The 24,652-nt window shown below is 42.3% G+C and overlaps 1 protein-coding gene across 4 annotated transcripts in view; it reads right to left on the minus strand.

Annotated features, from left to right (window-relative positions):
* Positions 1-24,652, minus strand: part of TTC13 (tetratricopeptide repeat domain 13) — a gene marked incomplete at its 5' end in the record, with an annotated part of 69,904 nt that overhangs the window by 11,392 nt on the left and 33,860 nt on the right. For 2 of the 4 annotated variants that reach the window (XM_082673687.1, XM_082673684.1), the window contains 12 exons: positions 107-191; positions 1,027-1,110; positions 3,434-3,526; positions 4,358-4,490; positions 5,481-5,611; positions 9,119-9,275; positions 11,501-11,675; positions 11,973-12,114; positions 13,597-13,679; positions 19,134-19,244; positions 20,200-20,316; positions 23,034-23,126. In XM_082673687.1, coding sequence (XP_082529813.1) covers positions 107-191; positions 1,027-1,110; positions 3,434-3,526; positions 4,358-4,490; positions 5,481-5,611; positions 9,119-9,275; positions 11,501-11,675; positions 11,973-12,114; positions 13,597-13,679; positions 19,134-19,244; positions 20,200-20,316; positions 23,034-23,126 — 1,404 coding nt within the window. The remainder of the gene's footprint in view (positions 1-106; positions 192-1,026; positions 1,111-3,433; positions 3,527-4,357; positions 4,491-5,480; positions 5,612-9,118; positions 9,276-11,500; positions 11,676-11,972; positions 12,115-13,596; positions 13,680-19,133; positions 19,245-20,199; positions 20,317-23,033; positions 23,127-24,652) is intronic. The other 2 variants (XM_082673686.1, XM_082673685.1) reach the window with 1 other exon arrangement.

The following is a 24,652-nucleotide window of genomic DNA, read 5'->3' on the forward strand; positions in this document are numbered from 1 at the left end:
CCCGACGCAGCCAAAAATAAATATAAAAATAAAATAAATTAATTTTTAAAAAAGTACTAACTGTTTCCCCTAAAAACGCCTACTGCGATTTTGATGATAAATTTACCTTCATAATTGGAAGGAGGTCTTCCACTTTGTGGACCTTTTCCAGAGCTTCTCTAACTTCCAACAATCCTTTAGGATTATTAGCTCTTAAAAAGGGAAAGAGAGATGGCAACTAAAATTAATACAGAAATTAATAATTATGCTCTCACCTTTAATTTAAATAAATCATCCTTAATTACTAGTGGCTCAATATTCAAAACAGTGGACCACAAACAAAGTTTTGAAATAATGGGATGGTTTAATCTAATGAGTATTGGGCTACAGATGAGAATTAAGGAAACAAGACAGCAGTCTGTCTAGAACGTGAACTGGGGAAAACCTGAAAGGATGGACAGCCAATGTCTGTGTGGACATGCATGGGTCTGGGCTTGGTCAGAAAACCTTGATTCTCCTATTCCAACTATGAAATTAGAAGTGAATGTTTTTTCTTCCTAAAGTTGCTCAAATGAAAGTATCCTACTAAGCTCTTATACCAATTTTATATTTACTTGGTGAACTAACATTCAGAATTCCTTTTTCCCCAGAATTCTGTCCACTGTCCTGTCTATACTGTACTGCCTCTCAGTTGAGGGAGAATGAGTATTAAGGTGAAAATCCCTCATTTAATCCCTAATTAAGAAATTCAAAGAAACATCCTGCTTTGAATTCAAAGAAAGCCTAAACGCTTTCAAAGAGGCTAGAAAAGTCACAGCAATGTGTGTAAGATAAAAATACTCAGTTAAGGTCCATGGATTTTGTGGAGCTCTTAAAAAGAAGGTTGATAAATGATTATGAAAGGTTTTATGATTCCAAACAGTATGTAAAAATATGACACATTTTGTTTGGTCTGTCAATAGGCTTGGTTTTCAAGTTTCATAAATATAACTAATGTAAAATACATAAAATTTATCCATTACTATGAAAAGAAAATTGAAAGATTACCCATGATAAACTAGAATTCTATCTTTAATAAAATGAAGAATTTTCTCAAAATATTCCAGGTATCTCATGTTGATCACCTGACCCCTGTAAGAAAAAACAATTAAGAATGTTTTTACAAAGAAATATGTTCCACACAATATCTAATTTCAAAGCTAATTCAAAAGGACAATAAGAGAGCTGGGAAATTCGCTTGTTTGCAGCCAAAGAACGGGAGAAACAAACACCTGTCTAAGCAAGACTGATGGTCAGCGACTGGGCTTATTCTGGTGGGAAAGGCACCAAACTCAGCCCTGGAGATGCCAAAACAGGAAGAAAAGTCCTCAGGTACTTAAACGGGGCTCAGACTTGTATGTCCCTTTCCCCTTATGGATCCTTTCCCTTTTTCGGCAATATGCTCCCTTCTGCCCCTCAGGGCTCCTGATAGCACTAGGGGCTAATACTCCTTGCTGTCCAGCTTACTAGCTGTCTTCATCTCCTCTACCACTGTAAATAGTATTTTCCTCCCGTTTCTATCCCCACCCCCATTTTTAAAACTCTCCCAGAACCTCACGTACAGCCAACACGCCGATGTACCCATCCAGCTGACGCACGTGTCCGGCAACACACACAGCCGACTGCTTCCCGGGCACGGCTCCCTGGACTCCCCGCAGGCGAGTCAAACCTCAGGTTCAGGAACTCACTCCAGCTCCCCAGTGTGTTCACCTACGTTCTGCCCTGGGGCTTCCTGGCCTACTGAGGCAACCACGTGCCCGCTCGGCAATGGGACCGCCTACCCGCAGCTTCACGCTCGCCCTCACTTCTAGCCCACCCCCAGTGTTCCGACCCTGCCTTCTCAGTATCCACTCTTCCCCTCCAGCTCACTTCCACAAAGCTTTCCAGACCTCGGGACCAGTGCACCGGAATGTTCCACAACTGTCTAACCAGTCCCACGCCTCCAAGGGAAGTCGCTGCCCTCTCATCTATTCTGCCACCTGTGGCCAAAGTGATCACCCAAATGTGTAATTCTGTTCAGCTCGCTTCTCTGCTTCTGATCTCTGAATGACTCTCTTTTATTTCAGGACAAAAAGTGCCTGAGCATGGATATGTTAGCTATATTTGGGGGAAAAAAAGCTGTTTATGTTTCAGCCTCTGCCTGTCTTTCCAGCCCCGACTGCTGACAGCCCCTTAATCATAAACTAACCACCAGTCATAATGAATTAGTGATACCTCCCTGACCATGCCTGACTCACAGGTGCGGCCATGCCTGACTCACAGGTGGGTCCATGCCTGACTCACAGGTGCGGCCATGCCTCACCCCCCTCTCTGCTTTCCATCTTTCCAAACAGCATCACCTGAAGGCTGGACTGGGATCCCCCCCACCCCACCCCACCCCCGCCCTCCGGCATCCTGTACACGTGACCACCACCACTCTTAACACACTACACGGTAGGCTCATAGCTCAGTGAGGTCCATCTTCATCACTAAGCTACAAGCCTTCTGCCGTGAGAGGCTGTACGTCACGGCTAAATCACCATCGTGCTGCACAGCACATGGAGAGTGGCCTTTAGTTAAAGCTAGTTGAGTCTACCTGTGAATGTCACAAATTATTCTGTAAGAAACAGGAATATACAAGTCACAAGGGGAAAGGAAATTTATTTTCTAGGAATTAAAAAAATAAATGTCTTAAGAACATTTCCATTAAACGTAAATGTCAAAGTTGTATACTATACTATTTTCTTGATTCAGGGTTCTGGAATTCGAAGCATTTTAGATGGGACACAACTACCATAGGTGTAAAATTTACCTAAAATTAAATTCAGTGGGTCTGATACTGAAGCTGATACTCTTTAATATTTGCTTATCATATACCTAGAGGGTGGCTAAGCACATGAAGGGTCCGGTAACGAGGTGAGCACTTCACCCACGCCCCTAACTTGCCAGAGCCTCTGGACAAAACAAAAGCTCTCCAGGTAACCTGGCTCATCCTCCCAGGAAGGCAGCTTAGCACCCAGGCAGCGCTTTTCATCCAACTGCCTTGGGTGTTGCAGGGTTGGAAGGGGGAGTTTTTCCCTCACCACAAGCATTCTTTAAGCCACACGATATTATCGGGATCTTATGGTAATGTAATATTCTCCATCTAATTACTTTCTATGATGTTTTAGGGCCCTTTAAAGACTGACATCTAGGCAAAAATCTGGCACTCTACCCTTCACTTGAGTTCTGCGGCAAAGAGCCTGGAGAAGGGGCACAGCATTTCTTTCTGCAACCAGGCTAGCTCAGAGGAATGCGGGAAGGACCTTGCAGGTGCAGAGCTGATTTGTGTCAAAAAGTCACCGAGGAGGGAGCACTGGGCTGCTCGTGGTCTCCATGAACTGACGATTTAAAATAAACTCCTATGAGAACAGGAAAGATAAACAAAAGTTCATACCTGATCAAATTGATGTGGTTGTTAAAGCCTCTGCTGAGACTTCGTGCTGGCATCTGATCCAACCATAACACTGGCTGGTCTGGGTCCGCAATCCTGTAAAAGAGAGCTTATTGAAAAATGAAGACCTGGGCTTCCCTGGTGGCACAGTGGCTGAGGGTCCGCCTGCCGCTGCAGGGTACGCGGGTTCGTGCCCCCGTCCGGGAAGATCCCACATGCCACGGAGCGGCTGGGCCCGTGAGCCATGGCCGCTGAGCCTGCGCGTCCAGAGCCTGTGCTCCGCAACGGGAGAGGCCACAACAGTGAGAGGCCCGCGTACCGCAAAAAAAAAAAAAAAAAATGAAGACCTTATAAAACCTAGAAATGTTCAAAAGCTTTCGAAATAAAACATGTAGAGGTCTTTGGAAAACAACTGCTCAGTCCATTACATCTAAAAGTATGAAACACAAACCAGCAAATTCCAAAAAGATGTTCTAACTGGACCAAGGAAGACGTCAGTACAGGTTTACTAGTAGAGCAGGATTTTTCTCATGAAAATGAGTATCAGCGGTTCCCCCTCTAAACTGTAGCTGGTTGGCCAGGCCCGCACTTCAAGCATAAGAAGACCAGTGCACTGAAGCTCGTTCAAAGGTACCACGGGTAATGAACGATATGCTCTTCCAGAGAGACCGCTTTTTCTACAACACCTCACTTAAAAATGTGCCCGGAAGCACGGCAACGATCAATTCCTATCTCATAAATATTCACCAAGTGTACTTCAAAGAATAATGATGTCAGGGATTTCTGACAAACTGGAGAGGAAAACATAACTTACAAGGCCAATTATTAGTAAATAAAATGGGATTCAAAACCTGTGAACTAGAGGAGACTTAACATTTTCTGACAATGATAAGACGTCTAGCTTATTTTCACTGAAACGTCAGTTACCGTCTCCACTTCACTGCGATGTCAAACATGTCTCTCCACTGCATCAGCCGCGTTTTCCCATTCATTCGAACCTTTGAACTGGTCCACGTACGCTGTACAGCTTGCATGACTTCTAAGGCTGCCAAACCCATGGCTAAAAGAAGGAAATGTGGGGAAAACAGAGTTTGTAGGTACCCTTTAGAGGGAATGATCTTCGCCGACAACTCGGCGAAAGAATCATGGAATCTAAAAAAAAAAAAAAAATTGGTTCTGACACACCTAGGGCCCAGACAGGAATAAAGACACAGACGTAGAGAATGGACTTGAGGACACAGGGAGATGGAAGGGTAAGCTGGGACGAACTGAGAGAGTGGCATGTACATATACACACTACCAAATGTAAAATAGATAGCTAGTGGGAAGCAGCCGCATAGCACAGGGAGATCAGCTCGGTGCTTTGTGACCACGTAGAGGGGTGGGATAGGGAGGGTGGGAGGGAGACGCAAGAGGGAGGGGATATGGGGATATACGTCTGCATACGGCTGATTCACTTTGTTATACAGCAGAAACTAACAGCATTGTAGAGCAATTATACTCCAATAGAGATGTTAAAAAAAAATGACAAAAAATTTTAAAGGCAAAAAAAAAGAATAAAAGTTAAAATAAATGAAAATTATTATGAAATTATATGAAAATAAATCGGGGAAAACAAAAAGAATCACAAGTATTGGTAATTTAACAGGACCATAGATGCATTACCTGATGGCCTGACTAAAGCTCAACTCTATCAGAAGAAATCAGAGGCAACCTCACACTTGTCTGCTCCCAATCCTGAAAGAACTGAGGTTCAAATCCCTCCTCACCCTACAGTAAGGAGACAGCTCTGGTGGATGAGCTGTCTGATTTACAGCAATGACTGAAGACCTACCTCCTACATCTACACCAAAGCAACAGCATGAGAGCCAAAGCTGGAAGCGCTCTTCTCTCAGAATTCAGTGTGAATGAATCTATACATTTCTGTTCTGATCACATGGAGATTTTCAGTAAGCACAACATATGATTCTTTTCAAAAGTACAACGTGGTTTTACCAATCCTCCGCTCCTTTGTCATAAACACTCCCATTTTCAGATAGTTTTAAAATACCTCTGTGTATTCTCTTGTTTGGCAGGAAACCAGGTGTTTCATATTGCATCAGAGATCCCAAACGATCAGCTACACAAATCAGCTCTTGGACCTCGGGCTTGTAACTCTCAAAATTCTGATGTAACACATCTCTGGAAGAAACATTACGTACATGATAAAGACTTTTACCACAGATATCTGGTTATCCAGTTTCACCTGAAAAGCAGTCGCTTCTTCCACTGCAAAAATAATCAAGGAACTTCTGACCACATGATCTTTACTTCAGTGGTCTGTACCCAACCAGACACAAATTCAAAGCAGGACTCTTCATGACAGTGTGTATACAGTCGCTGTCACGTGCTTGTTAGTAACACTGATAACTAGTTTGCAATTCAGAAGACACGTCTGAGCCTTATTTGTTCTGTAAACCTCTCCAGAACACAGGGACTGCCTCTTTTGACAAGCAACCAAACCCGACCCTACGTCCATCTCCCGCTCCGGCCCCAAGTTACATGATGCCAAGTGTACTTGGGACTGTGTATGTGACTGCTACTGTTTACCCGCCAACCTGCTAAAAGTTTTCATACCAAAGACTGCAATTCTAAGTTACAGGCTGTGTCAGCGTCCCCAAGGGTTCAGTAATTCACTAGGAGGACTCCCAGGCTCTGTGTACAGTTGTACTCGTGGCTCTGAGGACACAGCACAATCGTCAGAGGGAAAAGGCACGTGGGGCGAGGTCCAGAGGAAGCCAGGCGCACTTCCAGGACTCTGGGGAGACACGTGGCACTAATTCCCCGAGTGAAACGCTCTCTGGACACGCCGTGCCCAGGGACTGTACTGGGGGCTGACCACGTGAGCACCCCTGCCTTGCAGGTACCCTAGGCCCCCAGAGGAGGGCAGGTGTTCAGCATGAACCACACTGTTCATACACATGGCGCAGGTGCTGGGAGCCATTCTTAGCTCTGGGCACTTGGGGGTAGGGGGAGATCCCGAAATCCCCGTTCCCAGACGCCAGCCCAGGGCCAGCCTGGTGAGCAGGTCTCTCCAAGGACAGCCCTTCAGGCGCCCCCGCTTTCCTGCACATAAATATTTCTCTAGTATGTATGCTAGAGAACATACATACCTCTTTGAGCAATCTATTTGGTTTTTATTATCTTGATTACTGAAACTTACGAAAGCATACAACCTCATCACTCAACGAAAGGACCTGAACAATTATGTAGCTCTACCTACTTGTATGTCACTTTCCTGTCCTATCCTCCTGCCTCCCAGGAAGAGGTAACTTACCTTGAATTTTGTGTTCACAATTCCTTGACGTTCTTCTTTTAAAAAATAGGTTACATATGTATATCCCCAAACAATATATTCTATAGTTTTGCTTATGAGCTCTATGGGGAAAATGATGTGACCCTGCAGTGGACCAACTTGCTGTTTTTACTCAACTTTATATTTCAAAATTAGTCCACACTGTTGCTTGGGTCATTTGTTTATACTGCTGTATAATACCCCACTATGTGACCGTATCACATTTATCCATTTTTCTGTTCATGAACATTTGGGATGATTTCGTTTTCAGTTGTGAACAAAGAAACTGCTATCAACAGGTCTCCAAGCAGACATGTGCACAGGTACATGGTTCTCTCCTGAATATACACAGGAGCGGAACTTAAAGATCGTAGGACATGCAAATATTCGATTTTACACAGTAAGGACAAACTGCTGGCAGAAGTTCCTGGAGCAATTTATACCCCAGTGTATGAAATTTCCCCATATCCTCCTCCTGGTCAACACTACTATCATCACACTTCCTATAGCTAGTATTTGTTCACCTAGTGGGCGAATCATCTCATGTGGTCTCATATATTTATGAACTGAAGCATCTTTTCATATGCTTGCCATTCACGTTTTCCCCTTGATGAAATTACCTGTTCATGTCTTTTGCACTTTTCTAATTAGCTGTTTGACTTTTATTTGCAGAAACTGTTGGTGTTGAAAGGTTTACAGTCAGTCCAATAATTGACCCTAAGTAGGTGATATGACTTTCCTATTTTTAAGATTTTTCTCTTTACCTTAGGTGTTCTCCAGTTACTTATGATGTGTCTGAATGGATTTTTTTTCGTTTACCCTGCTTTTTTAAAAAAAAATCTATGAATGTGTTTCCTTTGTTCTGGAAAATTCTTAGCCATTATTTCTTCACATACTGCCTCTCCTCCATTTTCTCCTTCGGGAGTTTCAATTACACACACACAAGTGTTAGCCCTTCTTACATTTTACGTATCTGCTCTCTTTCAAGTTTTCTAACTCCTTGACTCTCTGTGCTCTATCTTCCAATTCTGCAATTTTCTCTCAGCTATATCTAATCTGCTTTTTAGCCTGTATACTGAATTCTTCATTTCAATGATTATATTTTCTATTCCTAGAGCTTATGTTTTTGGTCTGTGGCATGTGGGTCTGTGGCATCTGTCTGGTCATTTTTTATAATCTCATGTCTCTTCCTCATGTTTGTGATCTCTTCATAATTTCTTCAAGCATTTCATTTGGAGTTATTGTAGAGTCTGTTTTCAACAATTCCAATATCTGAAGTCCTTAAGGGTCAAAGTCTATTGTTTGTGGCTTCTGTTGATTCTCACAAATGGTTTCAGTCATCTTGGTTTTCATTCTCACACTAATGATCTTAATCTGTGGGAATACTGGGGGTACAAGTTGGCACTAATTTCTCCCCAGGAAGGATCTGCGTCTGCTTCTGTTGAGATCCTGGGAATGCCTCCAATATGGGATCACTTTAGCCCTTTGAAGGTCAACAAACCCACCCTGCCATGCCTCAAGGCACTCCACTGGATAGGATGCCTTCTTCCGTTAAAATGTGTTTACCATCCATCACTGTAGTTTGAATACCTTCTCTTTTCTTTCTTTTTAGGCATAGAGGGAGCTGATCTTTACAGATTTTTCCTAATTTTTAAGACACTGTTAGACTGCCAGGAATTAATTTCTATTCTAAATCTAATTGTTCTGTAATGGGATAGCCTTTTAGCATATCCATTTTGCCATATTGCAGCAGTATTGGCCAGTGCTGTAATTTCAAACTTTTAATATGTTAAGAAATTTGTTTTAAAGTAACATGGTAAAGGAATAATGCATATCAAACGCTACCAAGAAGTATAAGTACATTTGAAGTTACCCCACATTAGCAGGGAATGTCGCGCTAAAAGGAAAGACGATGTCCAAAGGTAAGCTAAAAGAAATATTTGCGGACATATCCAATTCAAAAATAAATTCATCAGAAACATGAATAGAAAGCCATTTACTGACCAAGAGATATTATGATGAACTTACAGCTCAGTGTTGAAAAAGAAAAAAAAAATCTTCATTTAAAGCGCTCACTTTGAGAGTTGCACTGACATATATACACTACCAAACGTAAAATAGATAGCTAGTGGGAAGCTGCTGCATAGCACAGGGAGATCAGCTCGGTGCTTTGTGACCACCTAGCGAGGTGGGATAGGGAGGGTGGGAGGGAGACGCAAGAGGGAGGGGGTATGGGGATATATGTATACGTATAGCTGATTCACTTCGTTGTACAGCGGAAACTAACACCACATTGTAAAGCAATTCTACTCCAATAAAGATGTAAAAAATAAACAAATAAATAAAGCACTCACTTTATGTGGGGTTGCAGCCCTGGCTGCTCTTCGTAGTCTTCTATGAGGAAAGGCAGATTCTTAGCCCAGTGGTCTTTAAAGCTCCCGGGCAGGTCCGCGTCAATGTTATATTCCGTAAGGGGAGTATCAAGGTGGGCATGAAGATATCGAGAATACTCTGCAGATGGGAAATGGGATCTGACACACCCGGATATGCCAAAGAGACGGTTTTTCTAGCTAACTGCAATTTTTTATAGCCAGTCTGTACAAATACTTCATAACAAACCGTTATTTAATTACGAGGATTCTGGGACTTCCCTGGTGGTGCAGTGGTTAAGAATCCGCCTGCCAGTGCAGGGGACACAGGTTCAATCCCTGGTCTGGGAAGATCCCACATGCCGCGGAGCAACTAAGCCCGTGCGCCACAACTACTAGGCCCGCACTCTAGAGCCAGCGAGCCACAATTACTGAGCCCACACGCCACAACTACTGAAGCCCACTGCGCCTACAGCCCGTGATCCGCAACAAGAGAAGCCACGGCAATGAGAAGCCGGCGCACCGCAATGAAGAGTAGCCCCGGCTCGCCACAGCTAGAGAAAGCCCGCACACAGCAACGAAGACCCAACGCAGCCAAAAGTAAATAAATAAATAAGTTTATTTTAAAAAATTACAAGAATTCTAAATGGAGACTCCAAATTTTAGCAAGTCACTCTTATATGATAACGGAGGTGGCCTGCCACTGACTTGAGTTACCAGGGTCAAATACAAGCCGGCCAATCAGGGTCCACTTCGGCTAAATTTTAACCACCTTTCCATAAGCAACACCAAAGATCTCACTATTCGATTCCAGAGTCTGGCAATGCAAGTTCAGTGTTAGACAGAGCCTGCTTCCTTCTCAACTAATAGATCTACTGACTACGTATGCGATTTCATCAACTGACTGACCAACTGCTGCTTATCTCTAGGGACGCGGTGTAGAAAAAACCAGGATATGGAGTGCCCCCAGCTTCAGTCTATAGTTCACAAGTCCAAGTTCTCCTAAACCAGGAAAATAGAGGGAATTACAATTTAGAGTAAAGAGCCGTGCTGTCGAAAAGGTAATCCCTAGCCAGCTGCCTACTGACAAGTGAAGGGGTGACTAGTGCGGCTGAAGCCCTGAACTTTAGAGTTTACTTGATTTGAATTAATTTAAACTTAAAACTGATATTTTATTCAATTATTAGAAAACTGCCGTAGGTTTGGAACAACTTACGTATATCAGTCTACTTTTACAACTTTAAACTTTATGAAATCTACGTTCAGATCAAGTATTTCCAGTGAAAATTTAGCGTCCAAATTGAGATGAACTGTAAGTGTAAAATACAGGCCATATTCAAAGACTAGTACCAAAAAATGTAAAACATCCAATAAAGAGTGTTTTCATATTAATTATATATTGAACTAATATTGTGGAGGTACCGAGTTAAATAAGATAAAATATATTATTAAAATGAATTCCACCCGTTCGTTTTTACTTTTTTTAGTTTTTTGCTGTACGCGGGCCTCTCACTGTTGTGGCGTCTCCCGCCACGGAGCACAGGCTCCGGACGCGCAGGCCCAGCGGCCATGGCTCACGGGCCCAGTCGCTCCACGGCATGTGGGATCTTCCCGGACCGGGGCACGAACCCGCGTCCCCTGCATTGGCAGGAGGACTCTCAACCACCACGTCACCAGGGAAGCCCCCGTTTTTACTTTTTTAATGTGGCTACTAGAATTTTAAAATTACACACATGGCTTGTAAATGTTTTCACTTGGACAGTGCTAGTACAGAGGGCTAATGATAAAGGAAAGAGAAGGAATAAAAGTAAAGATTTGGGCTTTATATGAAAAACAAAAATGTCTTTGTGTATGGCAGAGAAAGGGTAAGACTGACTAATAAAAGGATAACCCAAAGATCTGCTTTCTCCTTCATCTCAATTTAAATTCTCCAAACTATGTGGGAATTCTGATATGAAGGAATGACAGATCAAAGATACCAAGTTTTTATTTAACAGTAAAAACCTCATAAAATGTTCCTTTCCTATCATTCCTATATCTCTGGATGAGGTGTGACAAGTCATGGATACCCAGGTGATTGTCACATTTAGGTCAAAATATGTTTTTTTGGCATAAGTAAAATTTTTTAACTTTAGAAAGAAAAAATGTGAGGAAGAGGAAAAAAAAAAAAAAAGCACTGGATTGGCCTTTAGAAGACATGGGCTCGTCCCTCTAGTCCAGATACCACCACTAACCAAGGGGCAGCTGAGGACAAGTCACGCAGCTGCTCTGAGACTCAACTGCCTAACACGGAACATCAGAGACACAAGCAGTATCACTCCTACTCCAAGCACTCAGGGTCAGTGATTCTGCAGCTGTTTGACTTACCTCGGAGGTACTTCACTTTAAGGTACTCTGGGCTGGCCTTCTGGCCTGGGAGAGGGTCATTTAGCATAACTTTAGTTTGTGCTTTTATCCCTTCATAAAACTGTCCCATTGCTACGTGGCTGAGTCCTTTCATGTACTGGCACACCTCGTTATACGGTTCCAGCTGCAGACACCGCTGAGGCATCGAAGGAGAAAATGCTGTATTAGAATCGATACAGTTTAAGGAAACTTTAAAGTACTTTCTTCTTTAATCTGGAATTAGGAAAGTCTTCTCTCCAGGTTAAATCAGACCAAATACATCCTCAGTAAATCGGTCTACAGGACCGGGCCATGGTTTTTTCCTCTTTCTTTTTGCTGAAGTATAAGCACTATTCTTGCCTGCCCTCCCCGCTGACCCCATTCATTTCAATGAACTTTGTTGAAGAATGATGCAGAATTGCAGTTACACTGCTTCTCACTTACGGATGCTCACCTTGAAGTTCTTAAGGGCTTCCTGCAAGCTGCCATGGTGGTAAAGCATCATTCCCCGAAGCTGGAGGGTCTGCACGTGATTTTGGTTCAGCAACAGAGCCTTTTGAAAGCTCTCAGTGGCTGCTTCAAAATTGCCCAGCTCTCTAGGTGTTTGACAATAGCAATGAACATAGTATAGGCATTTCAGTAAACATACAGAATAAGTTATCCTCAGAATTATGGTTCAATCTACAAATACGATACTTTAATGTGGGAGTTTGCTTTTTTATTTTACCCCTTTATAGCTACTTAGCCTTTGACGCATCATATCCGACTTGCTTTTTCTAAATCTTACCAGATTATAGGATCACCATAGAGCTCTTGAAATTCTTTGGGGGAAAATTAATTTATTGATTTCCAAAGACAAATGCTTATTCAAATCCCTTTCCCCAACTCATGATCAGCTCCAACCCCTAAAAAAACTTTGTGTAAATTTTAGTTGTCTGGATAGAAACATATGTTTCTCCTTTGGAAAAAAGTAAGTAGGTTATAATCATACAGAGGTATATCATTGCGAATCAAATTCATAGGCTTATAATTTTTTCTGTCACTGAAGGTACTTCACTTAAAATCCAGTAAATCATTATCTACTTTAAAATTCTGAAATAAGAAGTATATTTCAGAATTGTGATCATTTCAGAGTGGAAATGGTTATTACTGACCAGCCTTGCCCTCTTTTATATATCAACATTTTTATAAATAATTGAAGAACCTTCAAAATATCCCATATGTCAACTTTCTATAAATAATGAAGATTTAAAAAATATATATATAACACCCACTGACATTTCTACAGCACTTTACTATTTACTAGGTGTTTTCAAATCTGTTTTCAATTTATATACCCAACAATTTCGTGGGACAGGAAGGATAAATATCATCCCTCAAACCTAGAACAAATCCAAACACACTTTCTCCAAGTTAGTATGAGAGCTTTTCCAACGATGGCATCAGATAAATAAGCTCTTAAATGTAACCCTTCCTGAATAGGGCACCTAACAGGGTTTTACAGGGGGTTTCCATGACTGTCTCTCTCTTTCCTAACTTTTATAGTACCTTTATACGAGTCAGAATGTTAAAAAAACTTTAAGCCAAAAGTCAGAATAGCTTTGCTGGTCAGGGCAATGCATGTAGTCAGGAAGCCAGGGTCCAGGCACAACTACTCATACCCTATAGAGATGCATCATAACTGTAACATTTCCATCCCGCAATTCTAGGAATCTTCAAACAGATCCTAGTGATGTGGGTATTAACCTTAGTTACTGCCTAAAAAGGCAGCAGCGTCTGTAACTCAGCAGCTTATAATGCCACTATGCAAGGCAACAACTCTTGAAGGACTAACGTCTTCTAGACTAATATATACAGACCGAGGCTGTTTTAAGACACAGTAACAGGTATCACGATATCCTCTTACCCGTGGTTCTATGTTCCAGAGAAGATCTTAATAAGTATGTGAATGCCTATGTGATTTAGAATGACCGTCTCTTTTGGTTAAGAAATGCATTTTTTTTTTTAAAATCACTATTATGTGAGGCTATCCCACTCTACGCCCTCCCTCCTACCCCAACTATTAGTACTTTACTTACCTATAGGCCTGCCCCAGGCTTTTATATGCATCAATAAAATCAACTTTCTGCTTCAAAGCTTCTTTGAAGGATTCAATAGCTTCCTGTAAAAAGTATATAGAAAATTATTTCATTTGCTTAACTGTTAAAATTGAGTTTCTCTCAAATCACTAAAGGACATATATATATATATATATATATATATATATATATATATATAAAATACATGGTCTCTGAGTACTTTTTTTTTTAAATAGGAGGACTTCAAAAAAAGAGAGAGGTAGAAAGTACAATAAACTATGAGTCTGGAGGATTTAATTTCAATAGTAAACAAATGCATTACTATGAACAACAACAGAGCCTTAAGCTTCTCCTTCCAAAATGGGAAAACAGCTTCTCACTATCTTTTTCATTAGGACTTGAGTACTGATAACACCTGCATTTTAATATCAGTTCCTTAATTAATAAAAACCCTATGGAACAAAAGTAAGCCTAATAGCTGTGTGAAATGATGCAAAATGATCACAGCTAGCAGCATTGGAAAGTGAACCAATAGAAGAGACAAAAAAAGCAAGCCCAATGTGAAATTATTTATAGAACAAGAAGAAAGGCTCCCAGGATAGCCACCTGAAGGACTCCCATGATCTACGAGGAAAAAAGAAACCGTAAAATTCAGGAGAAGCCTTCAAGTTGGGGGCAGGTGGGCATGACTCCTGCCAGCACAGCTCAGGGCGGCACTAAGGGCCCAGAGCTGCACACGCTACGCTTTCAGGGGAGCCCTCAGAACCACAGTGCACTTGGCCGCAGGGGGACTCTCTGGGGAAACTGGTGATAAAATAAAAATGGGTGATGAAATGTTTCAGAATAAACATCCTAGGCTTACACTGGGATTGAACGTACTTTTCATTATGACTCTAGTTATTGTGATTAAAAAAAATTACGAAGACATTTCCCACATTTCCCAAGGAAAAGACATATCTGACCTAACGGCTATAAAGGCTCACAATCTCTAAGAGCTTTAATTGAGAGACACTTGACTTTAAAATTTCTGGAATAGATCATTTCAACCTGATTAGAGAATTCAGAGCAGAAAACCACTAAAGATATCAAATGCCTTGCCCATGGTAGGCACTCAATAAATATTTAGTGCCCCGGTAGGCACACAAAATAGTTTTGCAAAAGCTATACAATCTTGATTCTTTTCAGAAAGTCATTCAGCCCCTGCTCCTTGATTTTCTCAGAAGGGGCCAGCAGGGTAAGAGAGGCTGGCTTTGAAACTCTTCAAAGGCAAAACTGAGGACAAAATCGCCTCATGAAGAAATGCCACTGAATAGCTACTGTTTGGGTGAAAGATGAGAACGGATAAATTTTAACACCGAAGAAACGTAAAAGGGCATTCTTCATTGGGCTTCCTGCTGTGACATGATCTCGACCTTTTAGGATTTGTACAACTGCACTTTCAATTCGACAAACATGTATTGAGCGCCTACTATGTGCCAGGGATAGCAGGAGGTAAGGGGACACGAAGATGGGTGAGTCATTACCTCTGTACTCTGAGAACTCACAGTGTCATTAGAAAGCCAAGTAGGTAACCAGTTTATTAGAATACAAACTAAGAGCTACAGCAGAGATGTGAGGAAGAGGCTCTGGGAATGAAGAGAAAGAAACCACTGAACTGAGCCTGGGAGACCAGAAGAGGCTGTACAGAGGCGCTGACAACTGAGCTGGGTCTTAAAGAACGAGGAGTTTGGTAAAGCAAGAGGGCGTCTTGGACGGGGCCGGGGGCACCGCGCAGCGGCACAGAGCGCTCACCGACGCTGGGAAAGCCGGAGGGGCAGGAGTGCAGGGGGCATGGGGTCGGGGGGAGTGGGGAAGAGGGAAAGCCGGGGCCAGTAGGAAGGCAGCAACGAGGACTGGGGGCTCTGAGGAGGTGTGGGACCTCACAAAATTTACTCTTCGTAAACATGAAAAATGCTGGTAAAAAAGGAGAAGACACGCTGGAGAGGGGAGAGGATGGGGCCCAGATGGGAGGCGGCTGTGATGGAACAGGCAAGAGATAATGCAAGCTCAGATTGAGACAGTGCCTCTGAGGAGAGGGAAAGAAGGGTCAAATTCGGGAGAGAGTTTTAAAGGCAAACTAAGAGAAAATCTGGTGGCTGTCTGGGTACGAGGGAGGGAGGAGGGAGAAGAGAGGGCAGGAAGAGTCTAGGCTGAGAGCCCGGGTGGAGGGAGGCGTTAAGGAATGTTAGGAAGTACGGGGGAGGTCGTGAGTCCACTGGGGCGTGTGATGTCTGGGGTGTTTGTGGACGTCTCGTGGAGACGCCCAGGAGGCGGCTGCTGCCCACTGCACTTACTGCATGCTTGGACGCCACAGTTCTTCAAAGTCTGATTTCTCTTCAGCTTTTAAGTCTTTGGTTTCGGGGTTCCTGTCTAATCACTGCACAGCTCTCTACCTCATTCTGCCAAAGAGGGGACATAGCAGAATCAAGATTTTGAGCCATTGGGAACAAAGAAACTACGTTTGTTGAATCAATCTCTAAGCACATGAACTGGCTCTGAATTCGTTGGCATCGTGAATGCAATCATCACCACTTAGGCCACCATCTTCTTTACTAGCTAAAGGGCAGCCATCGCCCTGGGGCTGTTCGGTATAACTGAACAGAACAAACGCAGGTAACTCTCAAAGTAAAGGCTTATAATATACAATTTTTGAAATATCCTTACAACATGGGTAGAATTCAGTAGAAAAGTTCTTGCTGTTTTACTCCCTAGGAATTTCCAAAATGTCTGATATATCTTCTGAATTGGACAATTGTGAAACTTGTCATGTAATATATCCTAATATATTTCTAATGTATTATATCATAAAGTAAATAAGCCATCACCCGCTCTGTTTCTAAACTGTTGTTGACCTGGAGAGACCACCTTTAGGGTACAGAGACAGCTCAAACTCATTGGTCCATTTAATACTTCGTCTCTACAGTTAACGAGAGAAAGAGAGATATCTGAACTAAGTTCATTACTTTAATTAAGGCATTTCACCACTGACTCAGTTTTCCAATCTCTGTAACTGGGACACCCTCTGCTCCTTCTATACTTCACGGGGATGCTTTGGGGATGAGTGAGACGCTACGGAAACACCCTGACCTCCTCGGACGGCAGATCTATAAAATGCAAAGAAAAAGTTCCCATCTATTACACACGTTGCTGCTGTGTCAGTGGGCATGGTGAAAAGGAGGGAAGACCAAACCGTTTGGTGAGACTGGTTCACTGAGGGGCTGCCAACACTCAGAGAATGAAAGCACTGTTTCTAGGTCTTCATCCGGGAGGTTTGGAATAAACCAAACTGAATTTTGGTCCATGTCTATTTTCTACTTAGTGTCTCTGTTATGGCTCTTTGCTGAAAAATTCTCATTTCGAAATAACACAAAGGGCCCTGCCCACGTTCCTAAACATGGCTTTACAGTTAAAAGTGAAACCAACTGTTTGCATTTGTTTACTTTAAAAATTATCTGGACCCTCTTAGTACTAATAATTGGTCTTTTTTTTTTTCTATTTCAGATCTCTTTCTCCTCCATGTGATACTCAAGGGAGAGACTCTGAACACAGCATTGCGATTCTCAATTTTTTAACTGAAGGGGACTGAGAGAAGATGAGAAGACAGACGGCAGAGACAAAATAAACTGGAAGACGTCACCTGGCAGCTGCTCAAAGCACATGTTAAATAACTCAAAGCCCGCACTGCCTGTCCGAATCCTCAAAGGGGGACGGAAAGGGTCCCTGTTAGGACCACCTCCACATACTTGCAAACCGGAGATGAGGTGTATGAAGTAAGATTTGCAAAATTCCTTCTAGTTTGGTTTTTAACGGACGGGAGTTATTTTTTAGAATCCACAAAACTTCGATGAAATTACATTCCCACATGTAAAATAATCTGTATCATAATCAATACCTGATTCAGGTTTACAGTTTATAAAGGGCTTTTCACACATGTTGTTTTATGGAAGCCTCACTCTCACTTCAAGAGGCAGACAGTAGCATCATCTCTGCCTGATAAATGTGGAGAGACGGGCTCAAAGAGTTCAAGCAGCGGCTTCAGCAGTGCAGTTAATAAGATTCAGAGCGAGAGCTCAGAGCAAGGCCTTCCAACTCCAATTCCGCTCTCTGCCCTTGACATGCATTTACCCCACTGATTCTTACTGAGCACCTACTATGCGACAGGCACTGTCGGTAACACGGAGGACTTACAACTTGTGGCCTTTTTAGAGGTAAACTCTCTCCCCACCCTCCCAGTGTGTGTGTTTATGTGCGTGTCAGATCCTCAGAACTATTTTTAATAATAACACGCATGCTCTCTCTGCCAGAGTACCCTTCTCTGCCACAGGTTGTTGAAGCTCTTCCCACCTTTCCAAGTTCAGGGTTAAGTGCAGCCTACTCTGAATTCTCCACCTCCTGGTCAGAATGAGTGTCTTCACCTAGGCGGGCGGGCAGACCGTCTGTGACTCTCAGGCCGGCTGTCTTCAGTCGGGCAGTTTGGAGTGTCAGGCCTTGGGTGAGAGCCAGAGCTCCGCTCTCAGCCGTGTTTCTGCCCCTCACCCCGGCCGGAAAGAAGCTGCTGTAGGACAGGCTCCCCAAACAGGCTCGGAGAACAGAGAGTCCCGGGCAGGAGGAGGGGCAGGCAGGCTGGCAGTGACGTCCCTGCCCCACTCAGCTGACACAGAGCCTCTCCTTTGTCCCTCGCCTCCTTCTTCCCACAGCAGCCTTCAAGGGACAGTGCTGGGACCACTCCTGCAGCCCCCAGAGGACCCGAGGCAGTCTGGCCGCCCCTGACCTGAACGTGGCCAGCGATCCCCTCAGCAGTCCCCCTGTCCCTACCCTCCTCGGCCACCGCTGCATCAGCAACCACTTCCTCAATACAGATTGGGTCTCAACTCTGTATTTCCCCCCAGATCTAGACTTCACAGCCCCTCTGGGCCTAGCAACTCAAGTCCGCACCTGAGACCTTTCAGGGCCCCTCCCCGTGCTGCAGCCCTTCACACTCAGCCTGCCTATTTGCCCAAGGGCCTGACCATGGCCCCGCCCCCCACGTCATCACTCACACCTTCCTCTCGCCCTCAGAGCCCTTCTCCTTCCCAGCCCTGCTCTGCCTTCCAGGTCAGGACGAAGTCCACTTGCTCTCTGGACCTTCCCTAACTCCCGAGTTCAAATGAATCTTTCTCACCTCTGCTTCCAAAGCACTCTGCTTCTACTGCTTTCTTTCGCGTGTTCACCCTCTGATAAGTTATCTGTGGGGAAAGCCTTTGGAAACTGTATTCGTCCCAAGTGTAAAGCATTATTTCTCCCTTATAACCTTTCGCCCTCTCCCCTTCTGCATCCTCCTCCAAGTACCTATCAGATAGTAGGCGCTCAATAAATATCTCGATGCAAACGACTTTCTAAAATAAACCAATGAGACACTTGAGACGTCATTTTAAAACCTGCCAGACTTAACCCCGCTCAGTTCACCGCAAAGGAGAAGCAGGATTGCTGTAGGCACGCATATTGCACAGCACTTTCACCTTCAAAAGTCCTCTGTGAAAGAAAGTTAAACCTTTGTATAGCATAGCTATGGGCTGGTTTTTGTTCAGTTCTAAGGACTGCTGAAAGTCTTCGTGGGCTGTTGCATAGTCCTACAAAAAGGAGAATGAAAACAATAAGTAAAGTAGTATTCGTTAGATATTTGGACATGTCCTACTTTCGACTGATAGAGGAAAAGAAATCCCAATTTAGTCTGTGCCCTTTCTGGCTTTAAAGGAGACATTTCATGACCACGAATATTAGAAGAATGCTTACACTGCTTGTTGAAAGAGTCGATTTCAATTGACAGGAGAAGCTCACAAAGGTTTAATTTAAGCACACTGTCTCAGCCACAGAAAAGAATATTATTTTAAATTCCATTAAGGCCATAATCTGTTACAGAAATTTTACAAATTATTTTCTGGTACTAGCATTTTATTATACTGAATTCTAAAATAATTAGGACATAGATCAACCTTAAAATGTGTTATGTTGTGATTTTTTAAATCTACTTTCTTTTGCAATAGAAAATTGTTATTAAAATGACTGCAAGCCCACAAAAACAGCTATGGCAGTCATAAATACCACTCTAACGATAAAAGATGATCTTGCTACATTGAGAAGCTACAGTCTGGGAAGCCGCATTAGTTCAGGTTATGGTTTTCGGGTTGGGATACCCAAAGAAATTCAAATTGTACCTCTAAGTTTAATGATCACACTCTGACAACATGCACACCTACTTCTCTAAGCTGACATCTGCAAGCACAGTTAAGGTATAATCTGTAAACCAAATTTCTCTTCTTCTGTTTCTCACTCTTTCTTTTTTCCCCCAGCCCAGAATTAGTTACTGCTGACAGTTCAAGCAAGAAAATGTGTTCCTGGTACTTAATATTTCTCCACTGGGTTCGACCTCAGCTAAAGAAAATGCTTTCATAACTGTCTTGTATCACGAACTATTATAATACAGCCCCAAACCCAAATCTATCCAATAGCAGCTTTCTGAAGCAGAAGGAAAGGCGAAATCTTTATCATCATGAAAGGGCACGTTTTAAGGCAAGAACAATTCACCTCTGATATGAAGTACAGGGTCCCGCGGTGTCTGTACAGCCGTGCTGAGGGCTGAAGTTGAATAGCTTTAGTGAGATCACTCACTGCTTCATTAATTCGTCCCAGAGGGGACAGAATCTATAAACCCAAAAATGTAATTAGGGGAGAAAAGTCCCAACGATCGCCCCTACAACCGTCAATGTTTCTGACTTTTCAATTCCACTTCACCACCCCACATTCACAATGTGACCCTCTCAGCAGTCTAGAACCCTTGACCCCACGTACTGTGCAGTGAGGTTCAAAGTCAACAGCTGAGGGGCTGCCGATCTTGTCCAGCCACGGGGAGGCGGATGACCTATGACCGTGGCAATTGCCTTGTCACTGTTTCATGTTCTAGGTCAAAGCAGATGTTGCTTTTCTTGAAGTGTGACCATTTGTTCCCCAACCTATCATTTACCTTTCAAAACAAAATTTGGCATGTCAAATTAACCTGAAAGATAACTTTGAACCATTAAAATAGAGGAATTGTTCAACACGGATTGGAGTCCTCCATGGCGTCTAGCTAGGCCGTCTGGAGTATTCAGTGCTGAACGGCAATTTCTAGGATTCCAGGTGTTTTGTAAGCCCTCTTCTGTGAACGGCTCTCAACTCAGCAGTCACGATCTGCAAGGCCGTGAAGGAACATCTGCAGGCCTGTTCTGAATGCTCTTTTGATGGAGCCGTCGGTGGTGTTCAGGCAACCATGACAATACAGAAGACAGCTCAGAATGCAGAAGTTCACCCAAATGACATAAGAAAACCCAAAATGGGTATCAGTATTCATGCAGTCAAGCTCAAGCAATTTATCCAGAACAGATGTCCTTAAATTAGGGTTAATTTTGTTCTTATAATAGGTCATTTCCATCAAGTTTTACTAACTGGTTTCCTCCTCTGCAGGAACTTAAAAGCAGCAAGAGAGGGAAGATTCAGGCAGGCACATGACCAGAGGCAAGAAAGCTCAGAGAGAGGAAAGAAATGGAAAATATGCCCTTAGAGTTCAAGAAGCATAGGGGTCTAGGGCTATATCTTCAAAGGAAAAACATCCCAACCCAGTATATTAACCCCTAGAGACATAAGTGAATTATCACACCCCAGCACAACAATCAATACGCATAATAATGACCAGAGTAACTAAAAAAGGTTAAATTATGTTCACTACATATAGACTATTTCCGAAAGTATAAAAGTGAAAGCTTTCTTATAAAATAACGCCTGACGTATATAAATGGTATCCTGTAATTTAGCTGGAAGAATCACTATGTCATGACATTATTGCCTGATGATGCCAGAAAAGGGGGATATTACTATATATTTTTAGGATCATTGGAAATCACTTTTCTGATTACTAACATCATTTGGGGTACACAATTAGCGTTTTATTAGATATACAAATTTTTTAAAGCTGCTAAATCAGTCTTCTTTCTAAGTGTGCTTAATTAAATTCATGCTTTATCATAACATTTTAGCACAGCACCAGCATAATGGTGGGGAAAAGCACAGTACCCAGTCCCTGGAGCAGAAGGTCACCAAGTGAACCACCAAACGCTCACCCTAAAAACCAACAGGACTCTCGTGCAGCAGCGAACAGATTACGGTCACTTAACCCTTAGGGTTACAATCCAAAAGTGCCATGGGAAAATGAATTCTTTCATTAATTGAGAAGGAATTTCCTTCAGAAAGCCAAATCCCCAATAAAACAAACAACTCATTTTAAGAAACTGAACTGTAACTTCAGACACTATAATTTTGAGAACATCACAAATGCAAACATCACAAATGCAGTTTTAAAATTACTAAAACACTTAGTGTGCCCTTTGCTTGCTAAGTTTCCTCCCCCAAGAGAGGGGGAAAAAGTCATTTGTCCCCTTTGTCCAACTATGAAATCCCACCAGATCAGATAATTAAAGGTTACGTTTTATTCAGATTGAAAACATTAACATAAATTCTAAAGCATTTCACATGGTTAAATGTGCAGTAAAATAAATACAACATGAAACCTGGATAGTTTACTATTGTTTTATGAAAATGGTAAAATGGACCCATTTCATTTAAAAACATTAAAAGGGGTGCCTTTGCACACATTCCTTTCTCTGGCCTGAACGCCCTTCTCTACCTTGCTCCCCAGGACATGGTTTCTGACCAGCTCCAGCATCACCTCTTCAGTGAGGCCTCTGCAAACACCGCCCACGCCTCTCCCCTTGCCAATCTGTCCCAGGGCTCCAGCAGACCATGCTTCTCTGCTCCTGACCAAGCAGCCCCTCTCCCGGTGTCCACTGTCACACACGTTACCTGGAACTGTCACCACGTGTTGCCTCTCTGTCTCCACCGTGAGTCCCAAGTTCCAGTTATGGTCACCCTTACCTGATCTACATGTCTATGTAGATAGGTATATCTCATAAAAATTACATGCAAGTGTGCGTGCGCACACGCACGCACACACACACGCACACGCACACACACATGCTTCCAAAGGCTGTAAATCTCATTTGACCATACTGTCATATTGTTTTGCTAAAGGATGTCACGTATACAATAAACACAGTGACATATTTTTCAACAAACATTGACAGTGGTAGTACACATCAAAACTGTACACCTTAATACTAAATGTTACTGTTATATGTTAAATCAGGAGTATCACTCGGCCCATAGTTTTCCAGTAATTTCAACTGTGTTTAAAGGCGTTATGTATGTATGGAGGAAAACACAATAGGTATACGGGAGTTTTAAAATTTCTCAGTAATAAAATAATAGGAAAAAAATCTGAGATTCGACTAATCCAATAACAACAGAGGGAAAAAGAAAGCCACACTCACTTCTGCTCGCTGCTCAAATACCTCTGGACGATCTGGTTCCAAGGTAATTACTCGGCTCAGTTCGAACAGAGAAAGCTCAGCATTCTTAATGTCCTTGAAAAGGCATTAGCTTAGTGTGAGATACACTGTTCCTCAAAACCAGCTTGAATAGATTTTCTGAAAAAACTAATAATTTAGCAATGATATAACTACTTATTTAGAAATAAATATGAACTTAGCTTCTAAATAAGAGATTGGCCAAGTTAAATAAGCTCTATTACGATTACTTAACTCACTCAAGTCTACCTACCCATCAACAGCACATGGGACCTGGCTACCTATCCCAAGTTCCACAGAGGGCGAGACATTTTCTCAATTTAACCTATTGAAACACCGCATCAACAAATTTCAAGGGATGAGCATATATGGACACCAGTGTGCAAAGTGATGCTGACCAGTGGCAGTGAGGGAACAGAGAGGAGCCGTGTCAGTGTCAATCAAAACCCCTAGGCCTACACACCTACACCTGGAGAAGTCTAGGTAAACCTGTTCTCTTTAAAATTTACACATCACTTTATATCAAAAATATGTGAGCATGTTACTTTTACATTAAAAGTGCATTAAAGATACAAGCAAATTTCACATCAAGATATAAAATTAAAAGAGATGAGAATGAGGAAGAAGCACTTCATCGCTGACCTTTACTAGGGCAACTTAGGTCATTTACTGATGCCCTGAACCTAACTAGGGCTATTTATTGATGCTCTGAATGTAACATTGTTTCCTTCCTAAACATCTTCATTCCCAAATCTGGGTTCCTGCTCAGTCTTCCTTCTCAAGTCTCAGAAATATACAAATATTATACAAGATTTCTCCAGTAGGCCGGCAGGCAATTAGGACAGTTTTTTTAAATTGGCAAAGATACAAAAGCGACACTTCTCCCTCAAGACATAATTTCATTTGAATATTTTTAATAGAAAATAATAGAAAAAGTTTACGTAGAATGTTCAAGACTGAAAAGTTGGACATCTGATCCTAGACCACTTCATTATTTACTATATACTCCCAGGAAAAGTCTTCATTTTTATACCATAGTGCCTTTGTTTGACCAAAATATATTGGGTTGACCAAAAAGTTCATCCGGGTTTTTCCGTAACATCATGAGACATACTGTTATTCAAAACCAGCTTCAATAGATTTTCTGAAAAATCCAGTAATTTAGTAATGACATAACTACTTATTTAGAAATAAATATGAACATCTTATGGAAAAACCCGGACGAACGTTCTGGCCATCCAATACTTATTATAACCTTCCTCCTGCATTCCTCAGAAATAAGGGGAATAAGGCTCCAGAGACATATCTATCTGGGAAAGTATAATGTATGGTAACAAATTAAAAATAAATTTTACAAAAAAACCTTTGTTCTTTTATTCAACCTTTAAAAATTGTGGAAGGAACTCAGATTCTAAGTCCTACTACACTACTGATGCCCCGTCTCTCTTTTACAGCAATGAGTGTTTCCTCAGGAATTCAGTCAAGCTCTCGTGTTTTTCTAGGCTTATGTCCAGCTCATCATGAAATAAAGTTTAGGCTGCCAAAGGCTGTCCTTTTGGAATAGAAAGTAACCTCAGAAGACC

This window comes from Grampus griseus (genome assembly GCF_964374135.1).
Source record: "Grampus griseus genome assembly, chromosome: 16".
In the NCBI taxonomy this organism is placed as follows: Eukaryota; Metazoa; Chordata; class Mammalia; order Artiodactyla; family Delphinidae; genus Grampus; species Grampus griseus.